The 27,425-nt window shown below is 53.3% G+C and overlaps 3 protein-coding genes across 3 annotated transcripts in view; 1 reads left to right on the forward strand and 2 right to left on the reverse strand.

Annotated features, from left to right (window-relative positions):
* The window catches only part of COL8A2 (collagen type VIII alpha 2 chain), a 30,398-nt gene extending 15,203 nt beyond the window's left edge, over positions 1-15,195 (forward strand). Inside the window, exons 2-3 of the mRNA XM_014258529.2 lie at positions 5,242-5,432; positions 9,821-15,195. Coding sequence (XP_014114004.1) covers positions 5,258-5,432; positions 9,821-11,742 — 2,097 coding nt within the window. The 5' untranslated portion in view covers positions 5,242-5,257 and the 3' untranslated portion in view covers positions 11,743-15,195. The remainder of the gene's footprint in view (positions 1-5,241; positions 5,433-9,820) is intronic.
* Positions 15,196-15,310: 115 nt separating this feature from the next.
* ADPRS (ADP-ribosylserine hydrolase) lies at positions 15,311-20,985 on the reverse strand. The gene is made up of 6 exons (XM_005529787.3): positions 20,752-20,985; positions 19,343-19,439; positions 18,382-18,589; positions 18,108-18,292; positions 17,916-18,016; positions 15,311-17,400 (listed from the first exon to the last, which is right to left on the reverse strand). The coding sequence occupies exons 1-6, from the start codon at positions 20,978-20,980 to the stop codon at positions 17,108-17,110; spliced, it is 1,113 nt and encodes a 370-aa protein (XP_005529844.1). The 5' UTR covers positions 20,981-20,985; the 3' UTR covers positions 15,311-17,107.
* A 150-nt stretch (positions 20,986-21,135) lies between these two features.
* Positions 21,136-27,321, reverse strand: TEKT2 (tektin 2). The gene is made up of 10 exons (XM_005529786.3): positions 27,208-27,321; positions 26,093-26,264; positions 25,601-25,726; positions 24,694-24,899; positions 24,058-24,201; positions 23,464-23,578; positions 23,018-23,125; positions 22,497-22,640; positions 22,216-22,295; positions 21,136-21,535 (listed from the first exon to the last, which is right to left on the reverse strand). The coding sequence occupies exons 2-10, from the start codon at positions 26,246-26,248 to the stop codon at positions 21,334-21,336; spliced, it is 1,281 nt and encodes a 426-aa protein (XP_005529843.2). The 5' UTR covers positions 26,249-26,264; positions 27,208-27,321; the 3' UTR covers positions 21,136-21,333.
* Positions 27,322-27,425: the final 104 nt, after the last annotated feature.

The raw sequence follows: 27,425 nt of genomic DNA on the forward strand, positions 1-27,425 counted from the left end.
CTCCGTGGGCAACTTCCCAGCTGTATATCAGTGAGGGAACTGCAGCACGACAGGGATGACGTGACCCAGGCTGAGCCTTGCCCCAGGCAGGAGCCTGATGTTCCTGCAGCTCCGAACCAGGGTTTTCCACCCACACCCGGGGGTCTCCGCCTGGCCTGGTGGTGCCCACTATTCTGCAGGGACGGCCTCAGCCCCACGGCAGCGATCGCCGGTGCTCTCCGCGCTTCCGAAGAATTTTGACAGCTGGAGGTGAGGGATTAAGCCCTGAGCCATGACCTGCGGCTGCGCTCCCGGCGCACACGCCCGGGGTCACTAATCGGCTTGAGCTGAGCCCTGACCCGGCCGCCGCGGGATCAAGCGCTGGCACCGCCCCTGATGCTGGCACCGCTGCAGGAGTCCGGGATCCCCAGCTCCAGGCAGTGTGAGCAGTGGGCAGCCTGCACCACCGTCATGCTGTGCTGGGCCGTGCCATGACCTGCTGGGCTGTGCCAGGCTGTGCCATGCTGGGTCATGCCATGCCATGCCGGGTCATGCCATGCCATGCCATCCCGTGCCAGGCTGTGCCATGCTGTAGCATGCCATGCCATGATGTACTGTGCCGTGCCATTCCATGCCATCCTGTGCCGTGCCGTGCCATGCTGTGCTATGCCCTCCCATTCCATGCCATGCCATACCAGGCTTTACCATGCCATGCCATGCCCTGCCATGCCGTAGCAGGCAATACCATGCTGTACCATGCCACGCCGTGCCAGGCTGTGCCGTGCCTATCCTGCTCCATTCAGGGCCAGGCGCGGGCACTGTGCGGGGGAGCAGGTCCCTGCAGATGGGGTGTGGCGTTTTTTCTTCGTCAAGGAAAATGTTTTCTTTTTCCTTGGGCTGCTGGCTAGCGAGGCTCCGGCTCCGGCTCCGGCTCCGGCTCCGGCTCCGGCAGCGCGTACAGCAGCCTTGGATGGGATCAGGTGTCATGCAGTTAAGGACAGGCTGGTGCCATGTCTCCCCCGCTCTCCGGCGCTGCTCAGCCGAGCTGCTCCCTGATGCCTTTGGCTTTCGCAGCCCGGCCTGCGGAAACAACGTGCTGCTCTCCCTCTTCATAGCTCACTTTTCGTTTTTGACTCGGTTTACTATTATTTTTAAAGCATGTGTAGCGCAAAGCAAATCATCGACCTCCCGCTGGACCCGGGCCAGCCCCGTGTTGGGCTTGGAAATCCTCCCTGCTTTATTTTTTATTGTAAATGACCGGAGGATGGAGCAGCTCGATGGGACACGGCGGCGGCCAAGCCTGCCTGCTCCAGCCCACCCACACGTGCCGGCTGCTCCCGGTGCTTCCCTTTTCCTGCGTCCCCCCGCCCTGGGAGAATGCGAGGTGCTTCCCACTGCTCCCCCCGAGCCACCTTCTGCCACGGCTTCCAGATGTGGCGGCTGTGCCTTGTGATCCAGAGCACAGAGACTGAGATGGGTACAGGCATGGGGAAGAGGATGGGGAGAGCAATGGGCATGGGGACAGAAACCAGGATGGGATGAGACCTCACCAGTGAGCCTGGGATGCAGTTGAAGTGCATCAAATTCCCCATTCTGCCTCATCCCTGAGCCCCTCTGCGGGGCTGGTGTGGCCCTGGGGTGGATGTAGGGCCAGAGCTGGGGTGCATGCCAGCAAGAACATGCTGTGCCCCAAACTGACCACACTTTGACTGCTGGGTTTAAACGAGTTCCCTATTGTGTCGACCTTTAGTCACAATGGCAGATCCCCTGTGGATCACATATATTGACTTAAAAAATAATTAGCCTCAAAGAGAGCAGGCGCAGGGCCGGCCAGGCCCTTCATTAATATTTAAGTAACAGGGGCCATAAATCAGCCCCAGCTCAGCCAACAGCCCTGGCCGTGTCCATGGGGAAGTGAGGCCATGGTGTTCACAGGAACATTGCCCAGTCCACAGGCATGAGAGTGCTGACATGGGCTCTGTGGGGAGAGTGGGACAGTGTGGGGGGCAGCAGCCCTCTTCCTCTGGGAATGACCAGGAGCATGCCAGGAACACGCTGGGAGCTCAGCAGGCTGCCCAGCACAAGCCACAAGCAGTTCTGGAGTGATGAAGGCAGCACGGACTAGTTGTTTTCCTGCAAGAACAAGGTGACATTTCTTGTATCTTTTCTCATGCTTTAAGTGTGAGATTTCTTTCCCTGTTCCCAGTGCTTTCATGGCATGCCAGGGGTTTTTAACACGTCTGCTCGCCACCTGCCAGGGGAGCCGACACTCGCACCATCAACATTGCAGCGGCAGCGGCTCTGAAGCCGTGCCAGGGGTCTTGGTGCTGGGTCGGGGCCCTGCTCTCCCCAGAGCCTAGCAGAGCGGTGTTGCTGGGCCCCGTCCTGCTCCAGCATCCCCAGAGAACAGCATGGACCCCTCAAGTGCTGCCCCTGTATGAACCCTCCTGGCTCAGCAGCTCCTGCTGGCCTTGGCTTTGTGTCAAGGGATGGTTTTGCTCGTACTGGAGTGTGCTGGGGAGGGCTGGAGCTGCCTCTGTGCCCAGCCTGGTGGCTGCAGTGCTCAGGCAGAGTAGAGTGAGCCAGGTGGGGCTACAATTGGGACCCCCAAAGCATCCCTCCTGCTCCAAGTGGGAAAAAAATTAATCTTGTTGAGTTTCTGTTTGCCATGCAAGAGCAAGTTCTTGATCCCAGACCCCAGGACAGGCAGGTGACCCCCAGGAGGATGGGCAGGTGTCCCTCAGGAGGATGGGCAGGTGACCCCTGTCTGTCTGTCTCTCTGTCTGTCTTTCTGTCTGTCTGTAGCCACCCCATACACATAGTGGATTTGCTACCATTCGCAACCTGCCAGGTGAGATGGGAGCGTCGTGTGGCTGCTCTGTGTGATTAATTATCACTTCATAACACAGGAGATTTCAAGTATGAAAGATCTTCTCCACAAGCACGTTGTGCACACTTTATCCATCATATGAGACTCCAGATGTTTCCATTTTATTGTTTTTAAATCACTGCCTGGAGAGTGCGAGTAGCAGGAGGCCTCAGTGCCGGGCATGGCCGGTGGGGACAGCACAGCACAGGAGACCCCTTTTTTTGAGGAATATCTACCTAGGGGGCTCAGGCCAGGCTCCCCCTGTTGCTCTGCAGAGACTGGGGCAGCTGGAATGACCCAGCTGAATCAAGGGGGTGGCAGAGGACACAGAGCAGGGAACTCAGTTTCACATCCAATACACAACAAAACCGAGCTCAGATTCCCTTGTCCTCTCTCCCCCTTCACTCTGGCTCCATTGTCCCTGCATCCCACATCTCACTGAGGGCTGAGGTCTCACAGAAGGAGGATGCAGTGCCCAGTAGCAAGGGGCTGAACCACCCCTGGGTGCTGCTCCTATGGCAGCATCCTGAGAAAACAGCCCAGTGGAGGGGAGGAGCAGGGTGAATCCAGCTCAGGTGGGAGAGGAGAGAGTTAGGAAGGGAGGGAGGTAGAGATGGAGGCACAGAGGTCATACCAGGTAAGGAAAACAAGTAAATAGCTGATTCAGGGGTTTGTTCTCCTCTTTTATTTAACAGAAACTGTATTTTTACAGCTGCAATCCCTTAAAATGGGATTCTTTCCCCCTTAAACAAATCCTTGTAAAATAATGCTTCATAAAAAGAAGCGTTCCTCTCCTCGACCCTGAAGACAGAAAAACAATAATGACGGCGAGGCTCCGGCCATGCTGCCAAGGAGGCCAGGGCTGGCTGTTACTCATGTCCCTGGCAGTGCCACCCGACCCACAGCCTCGGCTCCGGGTGTCTCAATGGGAATGGCACCGCTCCAGGCCCGTGGCTCTGGTGGGATGGGCAAGACAGAGCTCCTCTTCCAGCATCTGCCACCCGCATCCTCACAGGGTCCATCGTGCTGCTGGTAGGGCCATCCCTGTCCCCTCCAGCCCTCAGCTGACTCCCAGACTATTTTCCAGGCACAGGAGCAGCTGTCAAGGCTGCCTTTTCCCTGGAGACTCCAAAAACCTGCCAAGCCCTTGTGGTGTCAGGAACAATCCCATGCCAGGGCTCCCTGCTCCCTTGACTTAATTTGCTTTAATTTTGTTTTAATTTGGGTTGTTTTTTCTTTCAGCTGCAGCTTTTTTTTTTTTTTCCACTGCTGCTTCAGCAAAAGCAATTCAGGAAATTCCAATGAAACCCTGGCATGCAGCAGCCCTGCCCCTGCTCCCCGGCAGGACAGGCCATGAGCTTAATTCTCATTAATAACCACCACAGGTCAATTATTGCAAGGAGAAAAAGCAGCACAAAGCTCTGTGGCGTCATGTGTTGTTTAAGCTTCCAAAAATAAATGTTCTTTGCAAATCAATCTGTTTGCAGCTCTGCACATGCAGCTGACAGGGAGAGTTGCTAGAGGAAGAGAGTATTTATAAAGGGAGTTTATTTTAAATAAACAGGCACTTAGGGCTGAGGCTGCTCCCATGTCCTGTCCCTCATCCTCGGTGCAAGTTCCCAGTGCTGCCTGTGAAGCGCCACAATTGAGCCAAAAACGCAGCAAGTCTCTGGCTCCCACATTGAGGGTTTGGCCCAGCACCCACCTGGGAGCCTCAGCCCCCACTGACTGCCCCCAGGGAAGGCAGGGCTTGGCAGTGGCAGCCTATGCCTCTCACAGGGGCCTGCTCACTTGAGGGATGTGACAGCAATGCTGGGCTCAGTGCGCTGCAGGTCTCATCTGCCTTTTTTTCCCCCTCTTACATTTGTTAAAAACGTATAAGGCATGTGAGAGTTACCAGACACTCAGGGAAGCTTCTATAAGACTCCACTGGACACTCCCGTGGTTGGTTACAATGCAAGATGAGGGAAGAGCCTCAAGCTGTGCTAGGGGTTGTTGAGGCTGGACATCAGAAAGAATTTCTCTGTGGAACGGGCTGTGAGACATTGGAAGGGGCTGCCCAAGGAAGTGGTGGATTCCAAATCCCTAGAGGTGTCTGAGGAACAACTGGATGTGGCACTCAGTGTTTTGGGCTAGTGGCAAGGTGGGGATCAGTCACAGGTTGGCCTCAATGGTCTTGGAGGTCTTTTCCAACCTCAGTGATTCTGGGATTCCATTCTATAAAATGTATTTACCATGCATCTCCCAGCTGTGATGTATTGGGAAGGGCAGCATGATCTCTGATCCACAAAAATGCAAATTCAAGGGAGTCCCGCTCCCACGGAGATTCCCAGCTGGTCCTGGTGAGGTGGGGGTGTGTACCCAGTCTCACTGTTGCTTTGTCACTGTTGCAGGAGCCGTGGGAGCAGGATGCTGCCAGACGTCGTGGCGCTGCTGCTGATGCTGGGGACGATGGTGATAGTGCTGGGCCCTCGCTTGGCCACAGGCGGCGGCGTGGGGGGCTACACTCAAGTCAAGTACATGCAGCCCATGGTGAAGGGACCCCTGGGACCCCCGTTCCGTGAAGGCAAAGGGCAGTACCTGGGTAAGAGATGTACTCTGTGGGACTGTGGGAGGACACGGGGCAGTGGGGAGGGGACATGGCGCCTCAGAGCAGTTGTCATCCTCTACCCTCAGGGTCAGAACTCTTGGGAGCCACCTGGCACAGCTGCTGTCCAAAACACTTTGGGCCAAGCATGGAGGGACCATTTTGATCACTAACCCAGTGCAGAAGGACAGGATGGACACGGGTAGAGGCTCAGCAGGGAAGTGAAGCCCTTTGCTGGGGCTGGAAGGACACCCATGGGCCCCTTGTTCTGGGAGCCAGGGGACACGAGGGACCCTCTAGCCTCTGGCTCATGCCCTCCTGCCCCTCCCCAGCAGAGGGAAGCACAGAAGTCCCAGCACTCACCATCTCTGCCTCTCCCTGCTGTTAAACCTGAGCTGTCCTGGCAAGGTTTTTTCCACTCCTCCACCTATTCCGTTTCCTTGTCTGCATTTTGCACCAGCTGGGAAAGGAAAGAGTGCCAAGGCTGGAGCTGAGACCCAGCCTGGAGAGGGAAGAGCAGGAGAGAGACATTTCCTTTCTCAGAGAGCAGCGACCAGAAACTCCACACGTTAAATCGCTCCCCACCGAGTGATGTGCACCCAGAGGGGCAGAGACACCGGGGTTATTGTTCTGCACAGCTGGGGCTCCAGCACCTCGAGCCTTCTGTAACCTGTCCCCAGCTGCCCTGCCTGCATCCACCTCAGTGCTGGCACCACCATGGGATGGGGCACTGCTGGGCTCAGGTATCCAGACCCACCAGGTCGGTGCTTGGCCCTTGTGAAGAGCACTGGAGCTTCCCCACAGGCTGGACCTTCCCAGGAACTGAAGTCTTGGCTCTGGGAGGAGAAACTGAAGAAGGCTGGGCCACCGGTGGCTTATTTACTGGAGGGCTGAATGGCTTATCAGGAGTTCAGCTCAGCACATGTGTCAGAAAACACACAGCAAAATCTGGGGCTGAAGTGTGCTATAAGCCCCCCTCTCCCTGCCCCCTTCCCAGCTGTTGTAAAGCTGCTCCCTGAATCCCAGCCAGAGCCAAAACCTTCCAGCGTAGCACAGGAACACTTCAGCTGCTGGTGGGACTGGATTCAAATATCTCCCTGCTGTTCTCCCTTCTTTTTTTCCCTTCTTCCTATGCATGGGAGTGGCTTGCATTGCCTCTGAGCAATGCTGTCTATGCTGGGGAGAGCAGCAAGTGTGCCAGGCTGGGACAAGGAGGAGTTTGGACAAGCTCTGCCAGGTTAGACCGGGCAGAGGGGACATTGAGGCAGGGCAGAGCAGAGAAGTCCCCTGGACATTACTCCTCTAAAACCCTTGGGAAAGAGAGGACAGGTGGGGGACAGGAGAGGGGGACATAGTGACAGCTGCAGCCCAGGCCACTGGCTGTGGGGCTACACAGAGGCAGCTGGGGAAGCCAGTGCCTCCTGGATCCCACAGAGCTCCCATCTCTGCTTAACCTCTAATTTGGCAAAGAAAATCCCTGCTGGCCTTCTGCCCTGCTCGGGGAGCTCAGCTGACTGGCCACGATGGCACAGGGCTGTGCCGTGCCTCTGCGGGTTACCCCGACCCAGAGTGAGCTGTGGGAGGTCCCCGGGCTGCCCCAGCCTGGCCTAGGGACCAGGGGTTTTCTCCTGCCTCCAGGTGCCATCTGGTGAGTGACAGGTTTCCTCAGGGTGCCAGACACCTTTTCTCACTCAAAAATAGCTGCCCCAGAGCATAAAGCGAGCTCAGGGGAGGAGATGCTGCTAAATGCTGAAATGCTCAGGACGTTGAAACAGAGATTTGCATACTGGGATTTCCTTCGGCTTAATTTAAACCATGCTGATGGCCCTGCAGCCAGGTAAACCCAGGAGTGAGTGCTGTGCTGGGACACCCACTGCTGGGAGACAGTATTGAGAGGTGCTAAAACACTGATCCCACACAACATCCCTGTGAGCCTGTGAAACTCTCTCACAAGACAGGGCTTGGCAGCCACTCTGGAACAAGCTCAGCTGGGCTCTGCCACAGAGCAGCCAACCTCTCCTTCCTGCAGTGTCATCTGGCCGTGCTGGCCAGACCCACTGCTGGCTGCTCATGGCTGGGAACCACTTCCCATCCTGATGGATTATTCCTCTTACTGGACGGTCTGTGCTGCTGGATCCCTTCTCCAGGCAGGAGGGGTTCTTAGCGGGATGAACGCAACTCCATAGGGGCTGCAGCTCCCACTTGGCCATGTCCATGTTCCTCAGGAGGTGGAAAGCTCCTTGGTGCCCAGGTGGGAGCTCCCAGGGGGTCATTCCTGCCCAATCCCCTTCCCACTGCCCCAGCTGGCTCTGCATTAACATTCATGGCAGCTCAGTTCATGCTTCAAGGGGAACACAGAACCCCACGCTAGTGCTGCGAAACACAGAGCTCCGAGACATGTGTCTGTGGTAAGACATGGGCTTTTGAAATTGGACACCAGTGGGGCTGCAGTGTCCCAGTTTCTCTCCGCTGATGGTTTGGTTTTCCTGTCTGCTTTTTTGGCCGCCTGCAAGCTGGCAGCTCCTGCCTGGCGTTTCTCTCCACTGCCTTGTGTGAGAGAGTGTGTGTGTGCTTTTTCCTTCCTTTGTGGGTTCAGCTGTAGATCCTTGTTCTGATTCCATGCAAAATGACCTAGAAAAAGAATTTATTTCAAACCATTGCAAGAAAAAAAAAATTAAAAAATGGGGGGAGAAAACACATTGAAATAATTTTCTGGAGAATTTTTTTCCAGAATTCAAACCCTAGAAATAGTGCAGCACTGCACAGCTCCCTTGTCCTCTTTCCCACACCATTTTCCGGGGTGAGGAGCAGAAGTTTGCAGAAATCCAGTGGCAGTGTCATGACAGACAAGTATTTCCTTCATCAAAAGAGCCAAGTGACCACAGCTACAGCTGAGGGTGTGGGCCAGGCTTTGATTTATAGATAAGCTCTAAAAATGTTTCCATCACCCAAAGGAGAACACAGCAGCACTGGGCTGGGAAGGGCCAGAGCTAATTGCTGTGTTCAGGGCAGGCAAAGCCACCTCCAATGCTCCGGGAGCTGTGCCTGCTGCTGCCACAGTTATTCTTTTCACGTGTCTCAAATCTCCCATAAGCTTTTCCCGTTAACTGAGGAAATCTCCGTGCTGGCGGATCACAGCACGTGTGTCCGTGCTCCCAAAGCCCAGCTTGGCTCACTGAGGAGGCCAGACTGGCAGACCTTGGGGACCTGTGGCATGCAGCCTTGTATCCTGCTCCCACCCCAGGCAGGATCCATCCCCATCCCAGGAATTCATCCATATAGATCTCTTCCTAACTGGAATGGTTTCCCTTGGGCAGATTTGATTTAAATTCACCCAAGATGTCACAGCCCTTTCCTCTGCCTTTCGCATTTCTTATTATCGTCCCATGTACATGTGACTGTTGAGTATTTCCTTCATTTCAAACTGCCCAAAAAAGAGTTTGTCAGATTTATTCTTTTTCACCCTTTCCTGGTGTCACGTGGGAGGTGACACCCTGCCAGGGCCAGCCTTGAAGAGTTATTTATGCTCACATCTGTGCTTTCAATGCTGAGTTACGGTGGGCATGTCATCTGCCTCTCCTTGCCTTTGGAGTCTCTCAGCCCATTAGTTTCTTTCTTATATCCGTTTGCAAAAGACCTCAATAAATTCTTGAAATGTCAAGTGGTTGTGGCCTATTCCCAGCTGGGCTGACTCATTTGGATGGACCTGAGGCTGCATTTCCCTCACAGCTCTTGCCTTTTCCTCCATCCCCAGAGCTTTTTTGCTCTTTGGTTTTTCTCTGCCTTGCTGGACTCAGGAGCTGCGCCAGCAAGCACTGTGGGCATGGCCTAACCCATTGCCTCCTCAGGCTCTCAAGTACATGTCCAAGAGTTCTCTTTTTAATCCAAAAGGATTAAAGGCCCTGGACTTGTGGGACAGGCTGAGGGATTATCCTCAGTCTTGGCTCGCTCTGTTGCCATCCTCTCAGCTAAGCCCAGGCAGGAGCAACTGAATCCCACGGTGCTTTTCAGGCTGCTGGGAAGTGAGGCAGCTGGAGGTTTGAATCCAGCTCCAAAAACACCCTGCAGTAACTCATCACCAAATAGCCCTGCCAGAGCCGAGAGCAAGCACTGGCACCTTCCATGGTGTCACCTGACATCATGGAGGGATGTGAAGCTGGAATGAGAACTCTGGGCTTTGGCCTTGCCTCAGGACAGCCCTGCTGATGAGGGGACTCAGGAAGCTGCTGTGGCCATATTTAAGTGGAAGGGTCCCCCTTCTAGCCCAGCCCAGCCCAGCCCAGCCCAGCCCAGCCGTTGCTGAACGTACCCCGGTTCCAACATCGTAAGGACGCTCCTTGCCCACAGCCAGCTCTAGAGACACTCTGCGTCTCCTCTCTCCACAGACATGCCGCCGCTGCTGCCCATGGACCTCAAAGGCGAGCCAGGACCGCCAGGGAAGCCCGGCCCGCGTGGACCCCCCGGGCCTCCCGGCTACCCAGGAAAACCGGGCACGGGGAAGCCGGGAATGCACGGCCAGCCTGGGCCCGCTGGGCCCCCTGGCTTCTCGGGCATTGGGAAACCCGGCATCCCAGGACTCCCCGGAAAGGCTGGTATGAAAGGGATGCCCGGAGCCAAGGGCGAGCCTGGCATGCGTGGGGAGCAAGGGCCGAGGGGACTTCCTGGCCCGCCGGGGCTGCCCGGGCCAGCCGGCCTCTCTGTCAATGGGAAGCCGGGTCCCCAGGGCGGCCCCGGCCTGCCCGGGTTTCGGGGAGAGCCTGGCCCGAAAGGAGAGCCGGGTCCCCGCGGAGAACGAGGGATGAAGGGTGAGAACGGCGTGGGGAAGCCAGGCTTACCGGGGCCCCGGGGGAACGGGGGCCCTCCCGGCCCCGCGGGGCCCCCGGGGCCCGCCGGCGTTGGGAAGCCTGGCCTCGATGGGCTGCCGGGCGCACCCGGGGACAAGGGCGACATGGGGCCCCCGGGCGGGCCGGGTGTCACCGGGGAGCCCGGCCCTGTGGGGCCGCGAGGACCCCCCGGGATCGATGGGATCGGTGTCCCGGGCGTCGCGGGGGTGCCGGGAATACAGGGCCCCATGGGACCGAAGGGAGAGCCCGGGATCCGCGGCCTCCCTGGCCTGCCAGGCCCCACGGGCTATGGGAAGCCAGGCATGCCCGGGCTGAAAGGAGACCGCGGGCAGCCCGGGGCACAGGGAGCCATCGGCGATAAGGGGGAGCCCGGCGTTGGTGGGGAGCCGGGCGAACCAGGCCCTGCCGGCATCATCGGCCCGCCGGGCCCGCCGGGGTCTATGGGGCTGCCGGGCAAGCACGGGCTGCCCGGCCCCAAGGGGGACGTGGGGCCGAGCGGGCCCCCGGGAATGCCGGGGATGCGTGGAGACCAGGGCCCGAACGGCTTCGCGGGGAAGCCGGGGATGCCGGGAGAAAGGGGCCTGCCCGGGTCACTGGGACCTCCCGGCCCAACGGGCCCCAAAGGTGAACCAGGGTTCATCGGCCTTCCCGGGGTGCCTGGGTTGACGGGTGGCCCCGGGCCCAAAGGGGACGGTGGGATCCCGGGGCAGCCGGGGCTGAGGGGCCCCTCCGGCATCCCGGGATTGCAAGGACCTGCTGGTCCCATGGGGCCTCAGGGGTTACCTGGCTTGAAAGGGGAGCCCGGTCTCCCTGGCATTCCCGGCGAGGGGAAGACCGGCGAGCCTGGCATGGCTGGACCTATCGGTCCACCTGGAATGCCGGGAACACCGGGGCTGAACGGGCCACCAGGCCCACCGGGGCCACCTGGGCCACCAGGAGCTCCCGGGGTGCTGGACGAGACGGGCATCGCAGGGCTGCACCTGCCAGACGGTGGCGTGGAGGGAGCTGTGCTGGGCAACGGGAAGCCGGGCAAGCCTCAGTACGGCCGCGGAGAGCTTGCTGCCCGCATCGCGCCAGCCTTCACTGCCATCCTCACCTCCCCCTTCCCCGCATCCGGCATGCCTGTCAAGTTTGACCGGACCTTGTATAATGGACACAATGGCTACAACCCAGTCACCGGGATCTTCACCTGCCCCATATCTGGAATCTACTACTTTGCCTACCACGTGCACGTCAAAGGGACCAACGTTTGGGTGGCCCTGTATAAGAACAACGTGCCAGCCACCTACACCTATGATGAGTACAAAAAAGGGTACCTAGACCAGGCCTCGGGCAGTGCTGTGCTTGAACTCAAGGAGAATGACCAGGTCTGGGTACAAATGCCCTCGGACCAGGCCAATGGGCTGTACTCCACGGAATACATCCACTCCTCCTTCTCTGGGTTCCTGCTCTGCCCCACATAACGGCTGTTGGGCACTTTTCCTTTTCACCCACTTTAGCCATAAACTGTCTTCTTTTTTTTTATAAAAAAGTGTTTTAAAATTAATGCAAAAAAGAAAAATCACTGGGAAGAACGCGCAAGACATTGTCATGAGACCTTGCTTCACGCTGTTTGATCCAAGAGTCAAGAGGGTAATTGGGAAGGAGACATCTATCCATCTACCTTTCTTTTTTGGGGGGAGGGAGAAGGGAGGGAGGGGAGCAACTTCCTCAACAAAGCATATTTGGAATAAATACCCCAGTGACTGGACATCAAACACAGGAACACGCTTGGGATGGCAAGGATCTGGCTCTGTGACCCAGAGAGGGTCAGCTGGAAGACCAGACAGACCCCTGTGGTCTGTATCAAGTGCCCTCATTTCCCATTTGGAATGCTAGATAAATAAATCCTGCTGTGTCATGGCTGGCATGTTTGGTAACCAACGCAGGGTCCCGGGCACTTACACAGATCCGTACAGCAGGGATCCACGCTGGATTGAGAAATTTCCTTCCAAACCATCAGATGCCCAAGTTTCAGGCTCGCTGACACCTGTTTTTCCAGACTGTGCTTTGGGGCAGTCTCTCCAATTCACTCCGGGTTCAGTATGGTTGGATTTATAATCCTAAAGAGTGGAACACTTTGCATAAGCACCTTCTTCTAAGAAGTAAATATTATTTTTAACCCTCCCCCCCAGCATCTTTAGGAATAAAATCATCCAGGCACTGGTACCTGGGAGGATGCCACGACCGGTTGCAAAGGCAGTGAGGGAAGCTGGGACCCTCATGATGAACAACGATCTGCTCTCTCCATTCACCTGCTGGGAAGTCCAAGGGCTGGTCCTGTCCCGTCTGTCTCTGCAGCCCAAAGACTTGTTTGGCCTCAGGAGCATCTCTGCTCACATAAGGATGGCACTGTGAGGCCAGCTCACGGTGCTGCCAGCTGGTGTGACATAAGGAAGTGCCACCGATGGACAACTTGCTTTTCTTGTCTCACTATTTTGGGATGTGTGAACTCTTGCATTGGTGTCCCCCCTTTCTCTGGGGATCTTGGAATTAAGAAAATATAGTGCTAGTTCTAACTTTCCAAGCAGTGATTTCACCATGGTGCTAAGACTCATTTAAGAACATAATTTACAAGTGTAGTGCAATACGTACCTGTGACAGGGCACCAGCCCCGGGGCCACTCCATGACTTAGGCTGCCTGTCGTTACCACTTTGTCTCTCTAATGCTTGGAGCGTTACTGACCTGAGCATGAGCTGCAGGGCTCTAGGCCAGGCATGATGACACTGCCCCACATAGATCTTGTGGCTCTGCAGGTTTTGTTACAGTAGAACAGTCACTGCCACTCCCAGGACAGGGATGCTGCACATCCCAGGCCAGGAGCATGCTGCTGCAGTCAATCCATGTGCATATTCCACTGCATGTCCCTCTGCAAAGGCACATCCCTGAGAAACAGCAACAGTTTGGTCACCAGCTCTGACCTTTGCATTTTCCTAAAGCCTGTCTGATGGCCAAAGAAATGTAGCAAGACTGGGACTGGGCTTGTTTCCAGATGGACTCTGAGATATTTAAACAACTTTTCTTTTCCTATTTCTGTTTTGCTTGTTTGTTTTCTCCTCAAGCCTGTCCTGTGTTTCTGTCTCTTGCCATTCAGGCCTTCCTTTTAAAAACTCACCTATCCCTGAAATTAAGAAACACAAGAAGGAAATTTGCAGTTGGAAGGCCAGTGCTCTGGGCACTGCCTGTTGGGACTGTGTGTCCCCTCCCTGTGAATTTCTCTCCTTAAAGCTGCAAGTTTCATGCAGAGATGAAATTCCTCAAGCTGAAAGGTGTCTGATCCCACTGGATGTTTTTAACTCCTGAGAGCAGGGTCAGGACCATTTGGGTTGTGGTCCTAACAGGTTATTTCCCAGCAGGAAGAGGAATAGTCCCTAAAATTAAAAGTGGAAGCTTAGATGATTTTTCCAAGCCCAGGTTTGGTAAGGGAGGGTTCTGGGAGGGGATTTGTCTCCTTTTCTGTGGAGAACAGAGGGATTTGAGCTGGTCCAACCTTGCACAGGGCCAGGAGCTGCCACGCCTGGTGGGAGCTTCATGCTGCTCCTCAAAGCAACTTATTTATACTGTGCCTAATCTACAGCCCATCTCTTCTTGTTCTGTTCTGCTTCATTCCAGACTTCTTGTTCGAGCTGGCAAAAAGCAACAACCAAACTTCTCACTGTAACCACCCCCAGAATGAGTTTGTCCTGTAGATACTGTTTTGTAATTCCACTTTCCCTTCACGTGCAGAGCGAACCCATAATCACCCCTCACAGCTATCTAACCTCTTACATTTACAAACTAATGGAAAGCAAAGATATTACACGCACATAGTTAGGCTAAAAAAAAAAAAAAAAAAAAAATGCACAGGATGAGGGAGGCTGTTCACTCTTCAGAAGGGTTTTTTTTCTGGAATACTGAGTACATATTAGCCAGCAGAAAGGATTATTTTCTGTCGTGTGTGTGAGCGCATGGGATTTTGGTTTCAATCACAAGAATAAAAAAGGTTGGGTTGGATGAGGTATGTCTATTTTTAATGCTGAAAACTGCATTAGTTGTGCATTTTTATATACAAATTCTTACTATTTTTTTTAAATTTGCCTCTAGTATCTTCATTTCTAACCTAGTATATAGAGGTTTTTAGTTTTGTAAATACTTACTACATGCACTGTCCTAGTAAAAGTTGGTTTAAAATGCACTCTTTGTGACCCAAAACTGACCTGCTCTTCACAACTAAAACTGCAGTACTTGATTGTATTGACAAACATCAATAAAACTTACTGTATAGAGGGTGGGTTCAGCTGTGCTTTGTCCTGGGACTTACTCTGTCTCATACAGTTCTCTTACACTGTATTCCCACCTCAAATCATCTCGCTCATTCCCAGCACATTCCCTAATTAACAGCCTTATGCAAAACATTATTGCATGCTTCTTGTGATTAAGACTCCAGAAATTCAGTTTTAGAAAAGGTTGAAATCCATATCCTTACAGCTGGTGATTTTTAATTTGAGTGACTCAAGTTGAAGTCTTAGGAATTCCCTTTCCATGTGTTTTTTTTCTCATGATTTTTTTTATCCTACATCACTCACCTTGTGCACAGCCAGCCTCCATCCTGAGTGAGTCAGGAACACTCAGGACTGGTGACTTACCTGTAAAGCACCTTCACAAGCGCACAGTCCAAAGAGAATTTTCCCACCTGATCTCAGCTGGCAGAGGCAAAACTTTTCCAGGGAAGCTTGGCTGACACACAGGCACCTTCAAAAGCTCATTCCAAGGAGCAAGCCATCCTCCTGCCTAATGAGGCTCCAAGTGAATTCCCTGGTCTCTGCACCATCATCACATGCTGGATTCCAGCACCTGAACTCCATCCACAGGCTAAGAAAAAGGGGCCTTTCCAAAGGCCCTCCCTGCAATGCCCAGCATCAACTCACCCTTGTACCAAGAACCACTCCTGGTCCTCTTGGCACTGAGGATGCACAACTTCATGACTGGAGTGAAAACACCAAAGCAGTGGCTACTTAACAAAGATAACTGAAGGATTTTACTTCTTTCCAAGGAAACTAGGGCTCTAGTCTTTAAACAGGAGCTCTTTGCTTGTCAGGAGTTCCAAACATTTAAAATTATAAAGCTGCTTCTTCTTTTAAAGAAAAGAAAAATATCTTCTTTTACATAATTACATTAACCTGGTTGCCCCTCTGGCAGAATAATGTAGAAAACCTGGTATTTTACAGCTCAGATCTGCAGCACAATACAAAAATATACAACAGACAAAAATTCCACATGTTCCCAAGACAAGAATCCATTTATACAAGGAAAACCCATTTAGAGCATCACACAAAAGACTGGAACTTGAAGGAAGCAGACTACAGGGAAAACTGGAAGGACCCGTGGCAGCCAGATCCCCACATGTGCATGCAGCTTGACACAGCCACCATGTGCTGACACCACTGGGGAGCACCATGGCCATTTCCCAGTGTCACAAGACATACTGGAGAAATAACAAGAGTTACACTGTCACATTTAAGTTTATAAACATTTCCATATGATGACTTTTCGTTTTCAATTATTAAAAAGTTTCCAACCCTTTCTATATGTGCCATTCCCAAGCTGTTTCTCCCCTTTTGACCAGCTCCACTAGGAAAAGGTTTTAAATGTAAAATTCTGGAACACAGTTGTGCTAGAATGTTCTTGGCCACCAGCACCAGCTTCTTTTAAATACTGATGTCCCCAATTAACCCACCTTTCCTTTTAATTTTGGGGCAGTTTTTACCAAGTACAGAGGCTAAGACTGTGATAAGTGACCTCCTGCATCCTGCTCAAGTCACTTTTGTGGCTGTCTGCAGCAGAACCAGGCATTCTATCCCTGTACTACTTCCACTCCCACATATGCACTCCACAGAAGCTGGACTCTTATGTGGATCTGTTTCAGTTTGGGGTACTCTGTAATTTAAACAGGAATGTCACTTGGTGCTCTGGGCATATACAGGATGCATGGATTAGGAACATGGGAGCAGCCAGAGTGGCTGCAGCAGTGTAACAGCAGTTGTGCAAGGGGGCACAAAGTGCAGCAGGTGCCTGCGGGATCATAGGGTCAAAGGCCAGGAAGAGAGCAGCAATTAGTGACACCCTCTCCCAGCAGGGACAATGAGCCAGCCGAGATTGTCTGCAGGCATCAAAGGTCTCTCACAGAGCCATCAGCAAGGCAAAGAAATCCCTTCTCCCTTCACTGGCCCTTCTCATTCTGCCTTTAAGGCAACAAACCTTCCCAGAAACCTACACTCCATTATCCTAATTCAGCATAGGTGACACCTGGGCCACCAGGCCTCTCTGGTGACTCTTGTGACATCCCTTATTTGGGCAGCTGAGGATGATCTGCTGCTGTACCAGGAGTGTGGATCCTCCCAAAGCCACTGGACAAGCCACTGACTACCAAAACAGCCCATGGACACAGGAGCAGAGTAAAACAGGGAGAATGTCTGCAGATTCAGACACCTGCCAGTAACTGCAATGACAAATGGCACAATGGTGGACAAAGCAAGCAGCAGAAATCCTATGGAAGTGAGACACTTATGTACACTCAGGGAGCTGCACCCACTGTCCAAGTGCAGCCACTTCCCAGCTGATCTGTGACTGAAGGGGATGTCCCCTCTTTTCCAAGCTGGCGCTGGCTCCCAGCTCCCAGCAGCAAGCACCCTTCCCAGGTGAGGCTCACTGGCGTTGGCTGATGGTGCAGATCCACCACTGGGTCTGACCAGAGAAGCAGAGCTGACCATCCCTTCACCTTCAGAAAAGCCTTGGTGCTGCCCCAGAGCTCAGAGCCGCTGGCAGTAGAGTTCATAGAGGCTGTTGGCCATCCTCTGGGTCTCCTGGAAAGACTCACAGCTCTGCTCCCAGCTCGGGGGCACCTGCTCCTCCCCGTAATAGGCACCGGCAATGGCCCCCGCCATGGTGGCGATGGTGTCCGTGTCTCCCCCCAGGGAGATGCAGAAGATGATGGTTCTCTGCAGGGCGTTGTAGTGGTCAGGAATGTCAGGATCAGTGTCCATGCAGCGCAGGAAGGAGTAAATGGCAGTGGGGACGGAGCGCAGTGCAGCGATGCCATTGCCTGGAACACACCCCGTCAGTACCCTCTGGGCTTCCATCCTTTTCCCTTCCTACTGCAACTTGATGTTGCCAGTAACTTTCCATAACGATATCATGGATTTTACCAGGAAAAGGTGCATAAGTTTGTCCCTCAGAAACTCCCCAGTTCCCCAGTACCACTCACATCCTGCAGAGCAATTCCCAGTTACCCCAGTACAGCCTGGCCATACACATCTACTCATTCCCATTCAACATGATGGCCCAATAGCCCTTAAAGAAATCTTGGAATGTTAAGAAACATTAAGCAATGTAAATTTCCCTTAGCAAGACATTTTTTTCATATCAATACATAGAGAAAATCACTGGGTTGAGACTCAGAATTCCTGATTGGTAAGCACAGGCCGCTTTTTCAGCATATTCTGTACCTGACAGGCAGCACAGACTGAAGAGGAATCTGGGGGAATATACATCTACCAGGCTTGCTGAGTTAGTCCTGCTTCCAGCTTTCCTAATGCTTGTACTAAGAAATGTACTCACCCAACTCAAACAATACATCTGCTTTGGGAACACTGCTGAGCTCCAAAAATTCCTTGATTTTCTTTAGACGTCTGGAAAATGGTAAATCCTCAAACCCCAGCCTGCAAAGAGAGAGTGCAGTCAAGAGGAGAGAATGTGAAGAGCCAGAACAAATCACCACAGCAGGGTTGGGGCTTTCCCCAAGCTACTCACGCTCGGGCATCACTGAGAGACTTGTCATTTGCCTCCACGTGTTCCATGTGGCTGATGAGCTGCTCCAGGAAGGTTTCCCTGCTGAGCCCTTCCTGCAGTGCCAGGTGCACAGCCAGGGCCTGCAGGATGGCCCCATTGTAGCCCAGGGAGTTGGCGTGGGTCAGCTCTGCACTCAGCTTCGCAAACTGCCAGAGAAACCCCAGTGTCAGAAAAGCTTCCTGGGACACTCCCCTGGCAGCAGGGACACCCAGAGAAGCCCAGAATGTTCCATTACCTTCTTGACATCCTGGACGTCGGAGTAGACGAGGGAGATGCCGGCCACTCTCATGGCCCCGCCATTCCCGTAGGAGCCCTTCCCATTGAACTGGGCTCTAGCGGGCTCAAACACGTCGTTGCACTTGGGGCTCAGGAGCTTCTTGAAGACATTGACCACGGCCATCCCATAGCCCCTGTTGGGCTCCTTCTTGTATTCCTCAGCAAACCTGGCAGGGTGGGAAAACACCCAGGGGTTTGGTCTGTTACTTGGGGTTTGTGATTGGATGAAGCCTCTTGCTAAAGTGAATTAATAACACACATGTAAATCAGTGACAGCCAGGGCTCAGTGATTCAGTTCTGCAGGGAAACAATTCCCAAAGAACAGTGTGAAAGAAGGATGTATAAACATCACCTTCCATAACCCACTTGTTTCCCTCTCAACTCTGCCTCAAAATAGAAGCAAACTAGAAACATTTCCGAGGGTCACAACCACAAGGAAAGTCTTTTGTTCAAGTTCAATGGAAGAGTTTTCTAAACAAAGAAATACTTTCCCTTAAGTGGAACCAAATGCTCTCAGGGCTGGGGATTCAACAGGGAAATGGATCATAAACAAATTCAAGCTGAGCTCACTGCTATTCTCTCTCTAAATTAAGGGCAGTACAAACATAAATAGCAACAAATAAACATGAAACAAAATGTTTCTGGACTCTCTAAGCATTCTCCTCCCCAAAGGTGAACACACACAAAGCTGACACACAGTAGCACTGCGCTGTCAAGGCAGCTTCAGACTCCACACTGAAGCTGACGCTGCTGCACAGTCCAAGGCATGGCAAAGCAACAACAAACTAAAGGATTAACCACCTCTTTCCTAACTTTTTCCCCTCTAAATACTAGTAATTAGAATTAGTCTGCCTCAGGCCCTGACCCCTTCCACAGACAGTCACAGTGATGGTTACACCTTCAGGAAGCCTCATCCTCACCTCTTGGCCATGTCAACCTCATCGAACTCCTGCTTGGCCAGCAGTGACTGCACCACCGACCTGCTCATGGCCGTGTCGTCCGTGTACGGCAGCGACTCTGCAACGGGAGGGCAAAGAGTGACACCAGCAGCCAGGGACAAACTGCTCCTGCCCTTTGCCAGCACCACCCTCATCTCCAAGGCCTGACTGCCACAAATTGCCTGGAACAGCTCTGGTTGTTCCCTGGCAGTGTCCAAGGCCAGGTTGGACGGGGCTTGGAGCAACCTGGGACAGTGGAAGGTGTCCCTGCCCATGGCAGGGGGTGGAACTGGATGATTTTTAAGGTGCCTTCCAACTCAAATCTGTCTGGAATTTAAGTTCCCCAGCACTCTGAGGTTGACACTGCCATGGTTGTCAGAGTAAGGAGACACAGCCAGGGAGCTGCATCCACAGCTATAATGACACAGAATATACTTCAAGATTAGTAAGAGCCAGGAGAAAATGTATGACATCCAGAGGCATATATATGGACAAGAGTCAGGCCAACACAGAATCACAGATTTCCAGGACGGTTTGGGTTGGAAATGACCTTAAAACCCACCCTGTTCCACTTCCTGACATGAGCAGGGACACTTTCTACTATCCCAGGTTGCTCCAAGCCCCATCCAGTCTGGCCCGGAACACTTCCAGGAATGGAGCAGCTACACCTTCTTTGGGTAACCTGTGTGTCAGGGCCTCTCCACCCCCATAAGGAAGAATTCCTTCTGAGTATCCCATCTAACCCTCCTCTCTGGCAGTGGGAAGCCATTCCCTGTGTCCTGTCACTCCAGGCATTTGTCAATAAACTCAATCTTTCCTGCAGACTCCTCTCATGCACTGGAAGGCTGCAATCACTTCCTAAGAGCTGAATAACAACTCTGTTCTTCTCTCGCTCTTCTACTCAAGTTTTGGTACCACTGCTCACTGCTGACACCCCAGCACTGTCACACCCATTCACAGCACACTCCACCTCAGCTCCCTGGAGTAGGAGCAGCGCGCCGAGCAGGGCAAACCACAGGTCCCTCTGTATCAGCGGCGTCCCTAAGGAATTCCTAGGAAATCAGGAATGGGTGTTGAATCCCCACAGCACAGGGGCCCAGAGCAGGGCAGGGGACAGCCAGGGCAGTTACAGCTGAGAATGCCCCATAACCAGGTGAGGGGTAAGGACCTGGGGGTCCCACGTTTCAGTGGAGCAGAAGTGTTGCAGGTTTTGCAGGTTGGGCGCACCCCAAAGCCCAGTCCTGGGGGTGCTGAGGGAGTGGGGCACAAACATCCCAAAGCCAGAACACCCAGGGGAGTTCTGGGACCTAACCCGAACCTCTGGGGTGCCGAGTGCCGTGCGGGGTTTGTGAAGGGGGACCAGGGGATGTGCCGCGCTCCCCCCCACGCACCTCCACGTGTGCTCCCCGCCGCTTCCCCTCCCTCCTCAGGCGACGCCGGTTCCAGCCCTTTGAGGAAACTCAGCAGCTCCGGCAGCTTCACGACGCTCCTGCCTTCGAAAACAGCTCCCAGGCAATCACCCAACAATGCCCCGGCCAAGCAGCCCCGGAACCGAGCGAGGCCCGGCCGGGGACGAGCCGGGAGCTGCCCGGGGCCTGAGGCAGAACCCGCCGCCGCCATCTTGCCGTGCGCGGCGCCTTCTTCCTCCGGGCCGCCAGGGGGCAGTGTGCACACTGCCCCCTGGCGGCCCGGAGGACCGAGGTGCCCACAGCACACTCGCCTGTTCCTTTAATCCCTCCTGGAACCCAGATGGATTTAATCATCGCGGATGACAACTGGGGACAGGCCCTTTATTGTTTATAAATCTCCTCGGAGCGCGGGAGGCTGTAAACATCATCCAAGGGCCAGACAGTTACAAAACAAACTAGGAGGAGAATTCCATTCTCCCAAAACGCAACACAGATGTCGCTTTTCCTCGCTACGGAACTGAATCACCGGGAGTTTTCCCCCGCGCTTGCACAATTCCCTGTAGGCTAAGCCAGCTCCAGCTGACTCTTCCTCGGCAGGTTCCTGGTGCGGTTGATGGCATCGACTTCTGGTTCAAATTTCTCCACAGGGACCACGAGCTTTTTCCGGGCGTCCATGCACTTGTTGTCCAGCTGCAGAGAATTGGTTTTGTAGCCAATATCAGTTTGAATTCGGTGAAGTTGTCGGTAAAGAGCATCCAAGGCATCCCTAGGAATGAGCAGATGGGACAGGAGCTGGGATCAAATGCTGCATTGCTTCCCAGGAACAGGCTTCCCAGGGAATGGTCACAGCACTAAGCCTGCCAGAGCTCAAGGAACATTTGGAAAATGCTTTCAAGCACAGGGTGGGATTGTTGGGGTGTCCTGTGCAGGGCCAGGAGTTGGGCTCAGTAATTCTTGTGTGTCTCTCCCAGCTCAGGATATTCCATGATTTTAAACTGGACAGGAAACACCCAACTTCCCACTTTCTGACAGCATTTGGCCCTGTACAAAGAGGAAACTCATCAGATACTTATTGTTTGGGGCAGTGAATAGCGAGGCTGCACACTGCTCTGAGAGGGCAGCAAGAAATGTGCACCCAGGGAGCTGCCAGCACACAGCAGCACTTCTGTTCCTTCCTTGTCACTCTCTTTTTTTGTCCCTTTTGGCCCAGCCAGGGCCTGGATGAATTCAGAGTCAAGCAGGGGTCAGAGGAGCCTCATTCCCATTCCAGCACAGACCCTTGTGCCTGCATCCTGCACCCACCAAGCCCAAACACTGCTGCCCCTCATGAGCCCAAGTACCACGAGCACCAAGAGGCTGGAGGCGTGCCCAGAGCAGGGACACCCACAGCCTCATCCGGTCAGGCCAGTGCTGAGCACTGCTGTTCCTGGGCAGCAGGACACTCACTGTGACTCTGTCCGCTTCTTCTGGAGCACACGGATTGTCCCCTCCAGCTGCTGGACCTCGTCGGTCAGTCCATACTGAGCCTGCAGGGAGGAGGGGACAGCACTTAACAGGGTATTGTCAAAGGCCACAGTTCCTTCACTTCCCTCTCCCCCAGCTCTGACATTTCCTTGCTGTGCTATGTCACTGTAGGATCCATTGCTCAGCTGCTCCAGAATTCATCCACGTTTTTCAAAGCCCCATTCCCAGTCAGTTCCCTGCAGGGACCACGCCATGTGAGGTACCTGATCCCGGCAGAGTTCAATGTGGGGCCGGTAGGTGCGCGTCTCCAGGCGGGTGTGAGCCACTTTCAGATCCAGTGTTCTCTTCCGGAGATCTTCCTCCAGCTGCCGGATCTCCTCCTCCATTTCAGCAATTTCCTCCAAGGTCTAAGGATAGACGTGTCATGAGGGACAGCCCAAGATACAGACTGGGAAACTGCTCCTCATGTCTGTGGGAATGTTACTGTGCTGGATAGATTTTACTCAAGGGCTTCTGAGGACTGAATCCTCGGCTTCCATATGGATCAGGATGGTGCTGCTAAGACAAGGGGTGAGATAAAAAGGCCCAAACCTGGCAGTGCTGCCAAGCAGTGCCAGAAAAGCACTTATGAGAGGTGGGATACTGCTGGGGTTGTATGTGTGCCACTGAACAGCAAACGTGTAGAAACTATGCTCAGGCTGAGTCACTTTCCATGTAACAAACAGCCTTTGGGATTCCATTCCCAGCCAGGGTTGTAGTCGATGACCAAAGAAACAACACTTACATTCTGCTCCTGCCATCTCAGCTCACTAAGGGCTCCTTCCATGTCTCTAATCCTCTTCCTCAGTGCAAACTCTGTAGCTATACGCTGAGCATCCAGCTCATTGTTTGTCTGAGGAGAGAACGGCTCCAGTCACACATGGCTGCAAGGTGTCTGTGTCCCCCCCAAGCTGTGCCTGGAAGGCTGGGACAAGCCCAGGAGCAAAACTTGGGTTTGGTTGCTGCCACATGTGTGCAGGTCACACTCCCCCAGCAGCCAAAAGGCAGGGATCAATGGACAAGGACATGTCCTCCAGCTTGCTGAGACTGCTGCAAGCTCTGCAGTATAACCAAACTCCTACTTAAACTAGGAGGGCAGCTGCTCCCAAACAGATACAGAGACATGCCTCCCACTCTCCCACACCAGATCCAGAATGGCATCACAGATTCTGGGCCAAGAGAGCAGTTTACCTGGGCAATGCTAAGTGTGATTGCTCCTCGGAGATCAACTGAGGCTTTCATTTCTGCCTCAGCATGGTCCTTGTTGCACTGGCTGTTCAGTTCCCACTCATGAAGTGCAGTTGTTCTGTGAACAAATCAGTTACAAAAATAAATGGAGTTTGCAAGACATTTTAAAGGAACCACCTGCCGCAGGCCAGGATGGCAGCACAAAATTATTCTGGTCACATCTTGCCTAATCTCCTCAGAAACTGAACCCCATCAGGCCCAACATCTGCTCCACCCAGGGACACATCCCAACCATGGAAGGGAATGCCAGGCAAGTGAAAATGGCACAGCTCAGGGGGACCAGCTGCACAGAGGTGACACCACCTGCTGAGTGTCACCTACAGCCAGACAGGAGGGAGGCAGGGCACCTGGCCCCTGCTGGATTTGTGGTGACAAAGACTATCTCCCAAAAGTCTGTGGCTTCCCTATGCCACAGCCAACTTCTGTTTTGAGCTCTCTCCAAAACTCTACCCATCAAGCCCCACAGCATGGAAGGAAAAAGTATCCCAGGGCTCGGGGCAGATTTGGCCACACAAGGACAGATTTTTTTTTCCTTACCCGTCTGGGATCCGTGTTGGATTGACCTTGAAGGAGATGTTACCAGAGGTGGGACTGAAGGACATGCACTGCCGATCAAGTTCCAATGTTTCCACCTTGTGCCTGTGGTCACAGCTCAGCTGCTGATGAGCTTCCTTTAAGAGACTGCAGAGAACCAGGCTTGAGTCAGTGGGGAGCAGGCCCAGGGCAGGGGCAGCTCACAATTCCCAAAGCCTTCATCACTGTGTCAGTCAACTTTGTGATGTAAATTATGAGCTCCCACACTCCCTGGGAAATGGGCCCGACCTACCTAGCAGTGCCTGCCTGGTTGCCTCGGACCCTGCACTGCTATTGCCCTGGAGAATGGAGCTGCAAAGGACTCCCTGAGTATCAGGGTCTGGGAGCTTTAACACCTTGTGGCCACTGATTCCTAAATGGGCAGGTGGTACAAGAGATCTGGGACAAAATTTCCAAAGGGTGATTGTGAAGTTGCCCTTGACACACCCTTCCCTGCAAACCCCAGACCCTGAAAATCATCCAGGGCTCGTGTGTAGTTCCCTGCCTGCCTGCCCATCTCAGCATGGCATTAGAGGCATATGAAGTATCTGGGACCAAGCAAAAAAGAGCAGTCATCAGCCAAAAGCTGTCACTCCTCACCAGAGCTGTTTGAAGGCATCATCCACTCGCTGCTGCAGTTCTTTCTTGGTTTTCTCAATCACCTTCACCTCTTTGAGTAGCTCCTCTTCCACAGGATCTCTCACCACATCAATGTCACGACGACTCTCACGGAACATCAGGCACTCAATGGCAACATCCAAACACAAGTTCTTTGCCTGGATGGCATTTTCTGCTGCTTCCTTCACCTGGAGGAAGCAATCAACCACGTGTAGGAGGGATCTTTTAGAGATGGGAAAGAGAAAGGAAGGGGAACCCACCCATACCATCATTAAGAGGGATCACATCGTCTTTGCAGTTCTGAAACCTTTTATCAAGTCTGGAATAAAAATTTCCAGAGCCAAACACCGTAGTCCTCTACACCTGCTATTTGCATTGAGAATCACACCTTGCTGGGGATTAACAACTGCGGAAGCAGCAGCAGCCTCTGGGTTTAGAACTCACAGTATCAGAGATCTCCCACTGCTATTCTCTATTTAAACCCAAAAATTTTTGAAGGATGTTAACATACTTCTTATTATCCTTCAGAGATTTATAAAAAGTCCAAACAAAAAAATCTACCCAGAAATCCAAACAGGAGCATGCAATACACAGCTGCATGACATGGCTTGGCTGAGCCAAGGACACAGTGGTTTGTTTTCCAGGAAGTCATTCCATCAAGTATGGATCTCAGTATAAAATATATATATATATTTATTTATTTATTTTTATATATCTATATCTATATCTATATCTATATCTATATATATATATATACAAATATATCTAGTGAGAAGCCCCCCCTTGAACTACAGATGGGCTTGCCCATTGCACAAGACGAGCCTCAGTTATTTCGCATCCCATGTTGAGAGTGTAAGTTCATTTCCAGCCATCTGCCTTCCCAACATACTTTGGTTAAGGCATCAATTTCCAAATCAATCTCTGTGAGGCATTTGGCCAGGGCCTCTCTCCATCTGTCCACGCTGATGATACGATCATTGAGGCGGGTTCGGCTGTTGTGCTCATCCCATCTTGCCTGGAATTAGAGAGAAATGCCATTACTCTTTTTAAAATTGTAGTTGTGAATCTTGCTGAAACCCTTCCTCATTTTCAGGACTGACTGAGCCTCTCACAGGAATACAACACCTTGCCATTTGGAATCACAGTCATTTACTCAAATGGAGAGCACAGAGAACATGAGTGCCAGTGAATGTGCGAAACACACAAGGGGGATTTCATGACAGTACAGATACATCATTGCAGGTGGGTTTACAGGGAGCAAATGTCCATATTTAGCATGTTCTGTACAGGTACCCATACACCCAAATCTAAACACTCTCCCCAGCTCCTCAGCCCACTATCCTGACAAACCTGTGAGCAACCCCTCTGCCAGAGGGCTCACCTGGTTGCCAGTTTCATTGCGGAGAGCTCGTCCTTCCTGCCGGATATGATGGGAATTAAAACGCTGCTGTTCAGCATCAGCTGAGATGAGGAGGGAGTTGTTCTGCCAGTCTGGCAAGGTGAAGCGCTGGCCTGGCTTTATACTTAGTGAGGCCATCTCGCTGAACAGGTGTCTGAAAGAAGTGGAAGATTTATGTGTTTATTCATGGAAATACACCCAAAATGGAGCTGCAGCCAAAATCTACAGAGCTCTTCAGGAGAAAAGCAAGCAAGTAGCAAGCTACAACCTGGCACCTGGCCTAATGCAGACTCAAGTCCTTAAAATGGGGGAGCACAAGGACAGATGATGGGAGCCATCCTCTGCCCTGGGCCAGAGGGAAAAACCCTGTGCACCTGTCCCACCTGTTCCTCCCTAGGAATGGAACTGTTTTCAGGGACAAGGAGCTGCTCACAGCACCAGCTTCTATATGATATTTACTGAGTTTGGACAAAAACAGCTGAGGACATGACAGATTTTGTTGTGCTACCGCTGAAGGCTCAGCCCAGGGCTGTGACCCCAGGGGGCTCCAAGGCTTTGAAGGAACAGCTGAGTTTTTAAGCTTATCCTTTTTTCCAGCACACCATGCACAACGGGCAGAAACTGCAGACCCCACTCCAGAAGGTCCAGGGAGCTCCCGAGGGGGCTGCAGGTGCCCAAATCCACGGTCAGGGGCAGTTCTGGGACAAAATCCCTTGGCAGCGGGATATGCCGTGTCTGCCGCAGCCCCCGCGGGCACAGGGCGCTGGGCCGGAGCACCTCAAGCACAGCCACCGACATGAAGTTGGGCTGACGGGGATGTCCAGGCCAGCAATTCCTGAAGGGAAGGAAGCCTCGAGGGAGGGCACAAAGGGCCGCGGGGCACAGGGTCCCGACCACAGGTGGAGGGGAAAGACGGAAAGGGGAGAAAGAGGGAAAGGGTTCAGCCGCCACCTCGCAAGGGGTCTCACCCCGGCTGGTATGAGGGCACTCAGCTCCTCCGGACCCACCGTGCTCCCGCTTCCGCCTCAGGGCTGGGCCAGGGCGGGGCCGCTCTCTCCCCTCACCGTTACCGGCCGATTTTCCCCCTCTCCACTCACCGTTCCCAGATGACCTCCACTTTCCTCTCACTTTTAATGGTCGATCCCCTCGTCTCCCCTCTTCCCTCACCGTTCCCGGCCGATCCCCGCTGTCCCCTCACCGTTCCCCGCTCTCGCGCGGGGCCGTTGCCGGGCGGCCCCGGCGGGTGCGGCGGCGGCTCTTGGGCGGGTGTCGATGACAGGGACACCGCAAACTGCAGCAAAGCAGCGCCCAAATC

Source organism: Pseudopodoces humilis, chromosome 27 (genome assembly GCF_049639895.1).
Source record: "Pseudopodoces humilis isolate 2021_Gansu_Grassland_sample_001 chromosome 27, ASM4963989v1, whole genome shotgun sequence".
In the NCBI taxonomy this organism is placed as follows: domain Eukaryota; kingdom Metazoa; phylum Chordata; class Aves; order Passeriformes; family Paridae; genus Pseudopodoces; species Pseudopodoces humilis.

Excerpts from the sequence above, each read along its gene's own strand:
- ADPRS (XM_005529787.3), bottom strand. The coding sequence starts at position 20,980 with ATGGCGGCGGCGGGTTCTGCCTCAGGCCCCGGGCAGCTCCCGGCTCGT. Across the intron at positions 19,440-20,751 it reads GGCGGGGAGCACACGTGGAG|AGTCGCTGCCGTACACGGAC; the intron begins GTGCGTGGGGGG and ends CTCCCGTTGCAG. Across the intron at positions 17,401-17,915 it reads AGATGTATTGTTTGAGTTGG|GCAATGGCATCGCTGCACTG; the intron begins GTGAGTACATTT and ends GGTGTGTTCCAG.
- TEKT2 (XM_005529786.3), bottom strand. The coding sequence starts at position 26,248 with ATGGCCTCACTAAGTATAAAGCCAGGCCAGCGCTTCACCTTGCCAGAC. Across the intron at positions 25,727-26,092 it reads GCAATGAAACTGGCAACCAG|GCAAGATGGGATGAGCACAA; the intron begins GTGAGCCCTCTG and ends CTCTAATTCCAG. Across the intron at positions 23,126-23,463 it reads TCACACTTAGCATTGCCCAG|ACAAACAATGAGCTGGATGC; the intron begins GTAAACTGCTCT and ends TTCTCTCCTCAG.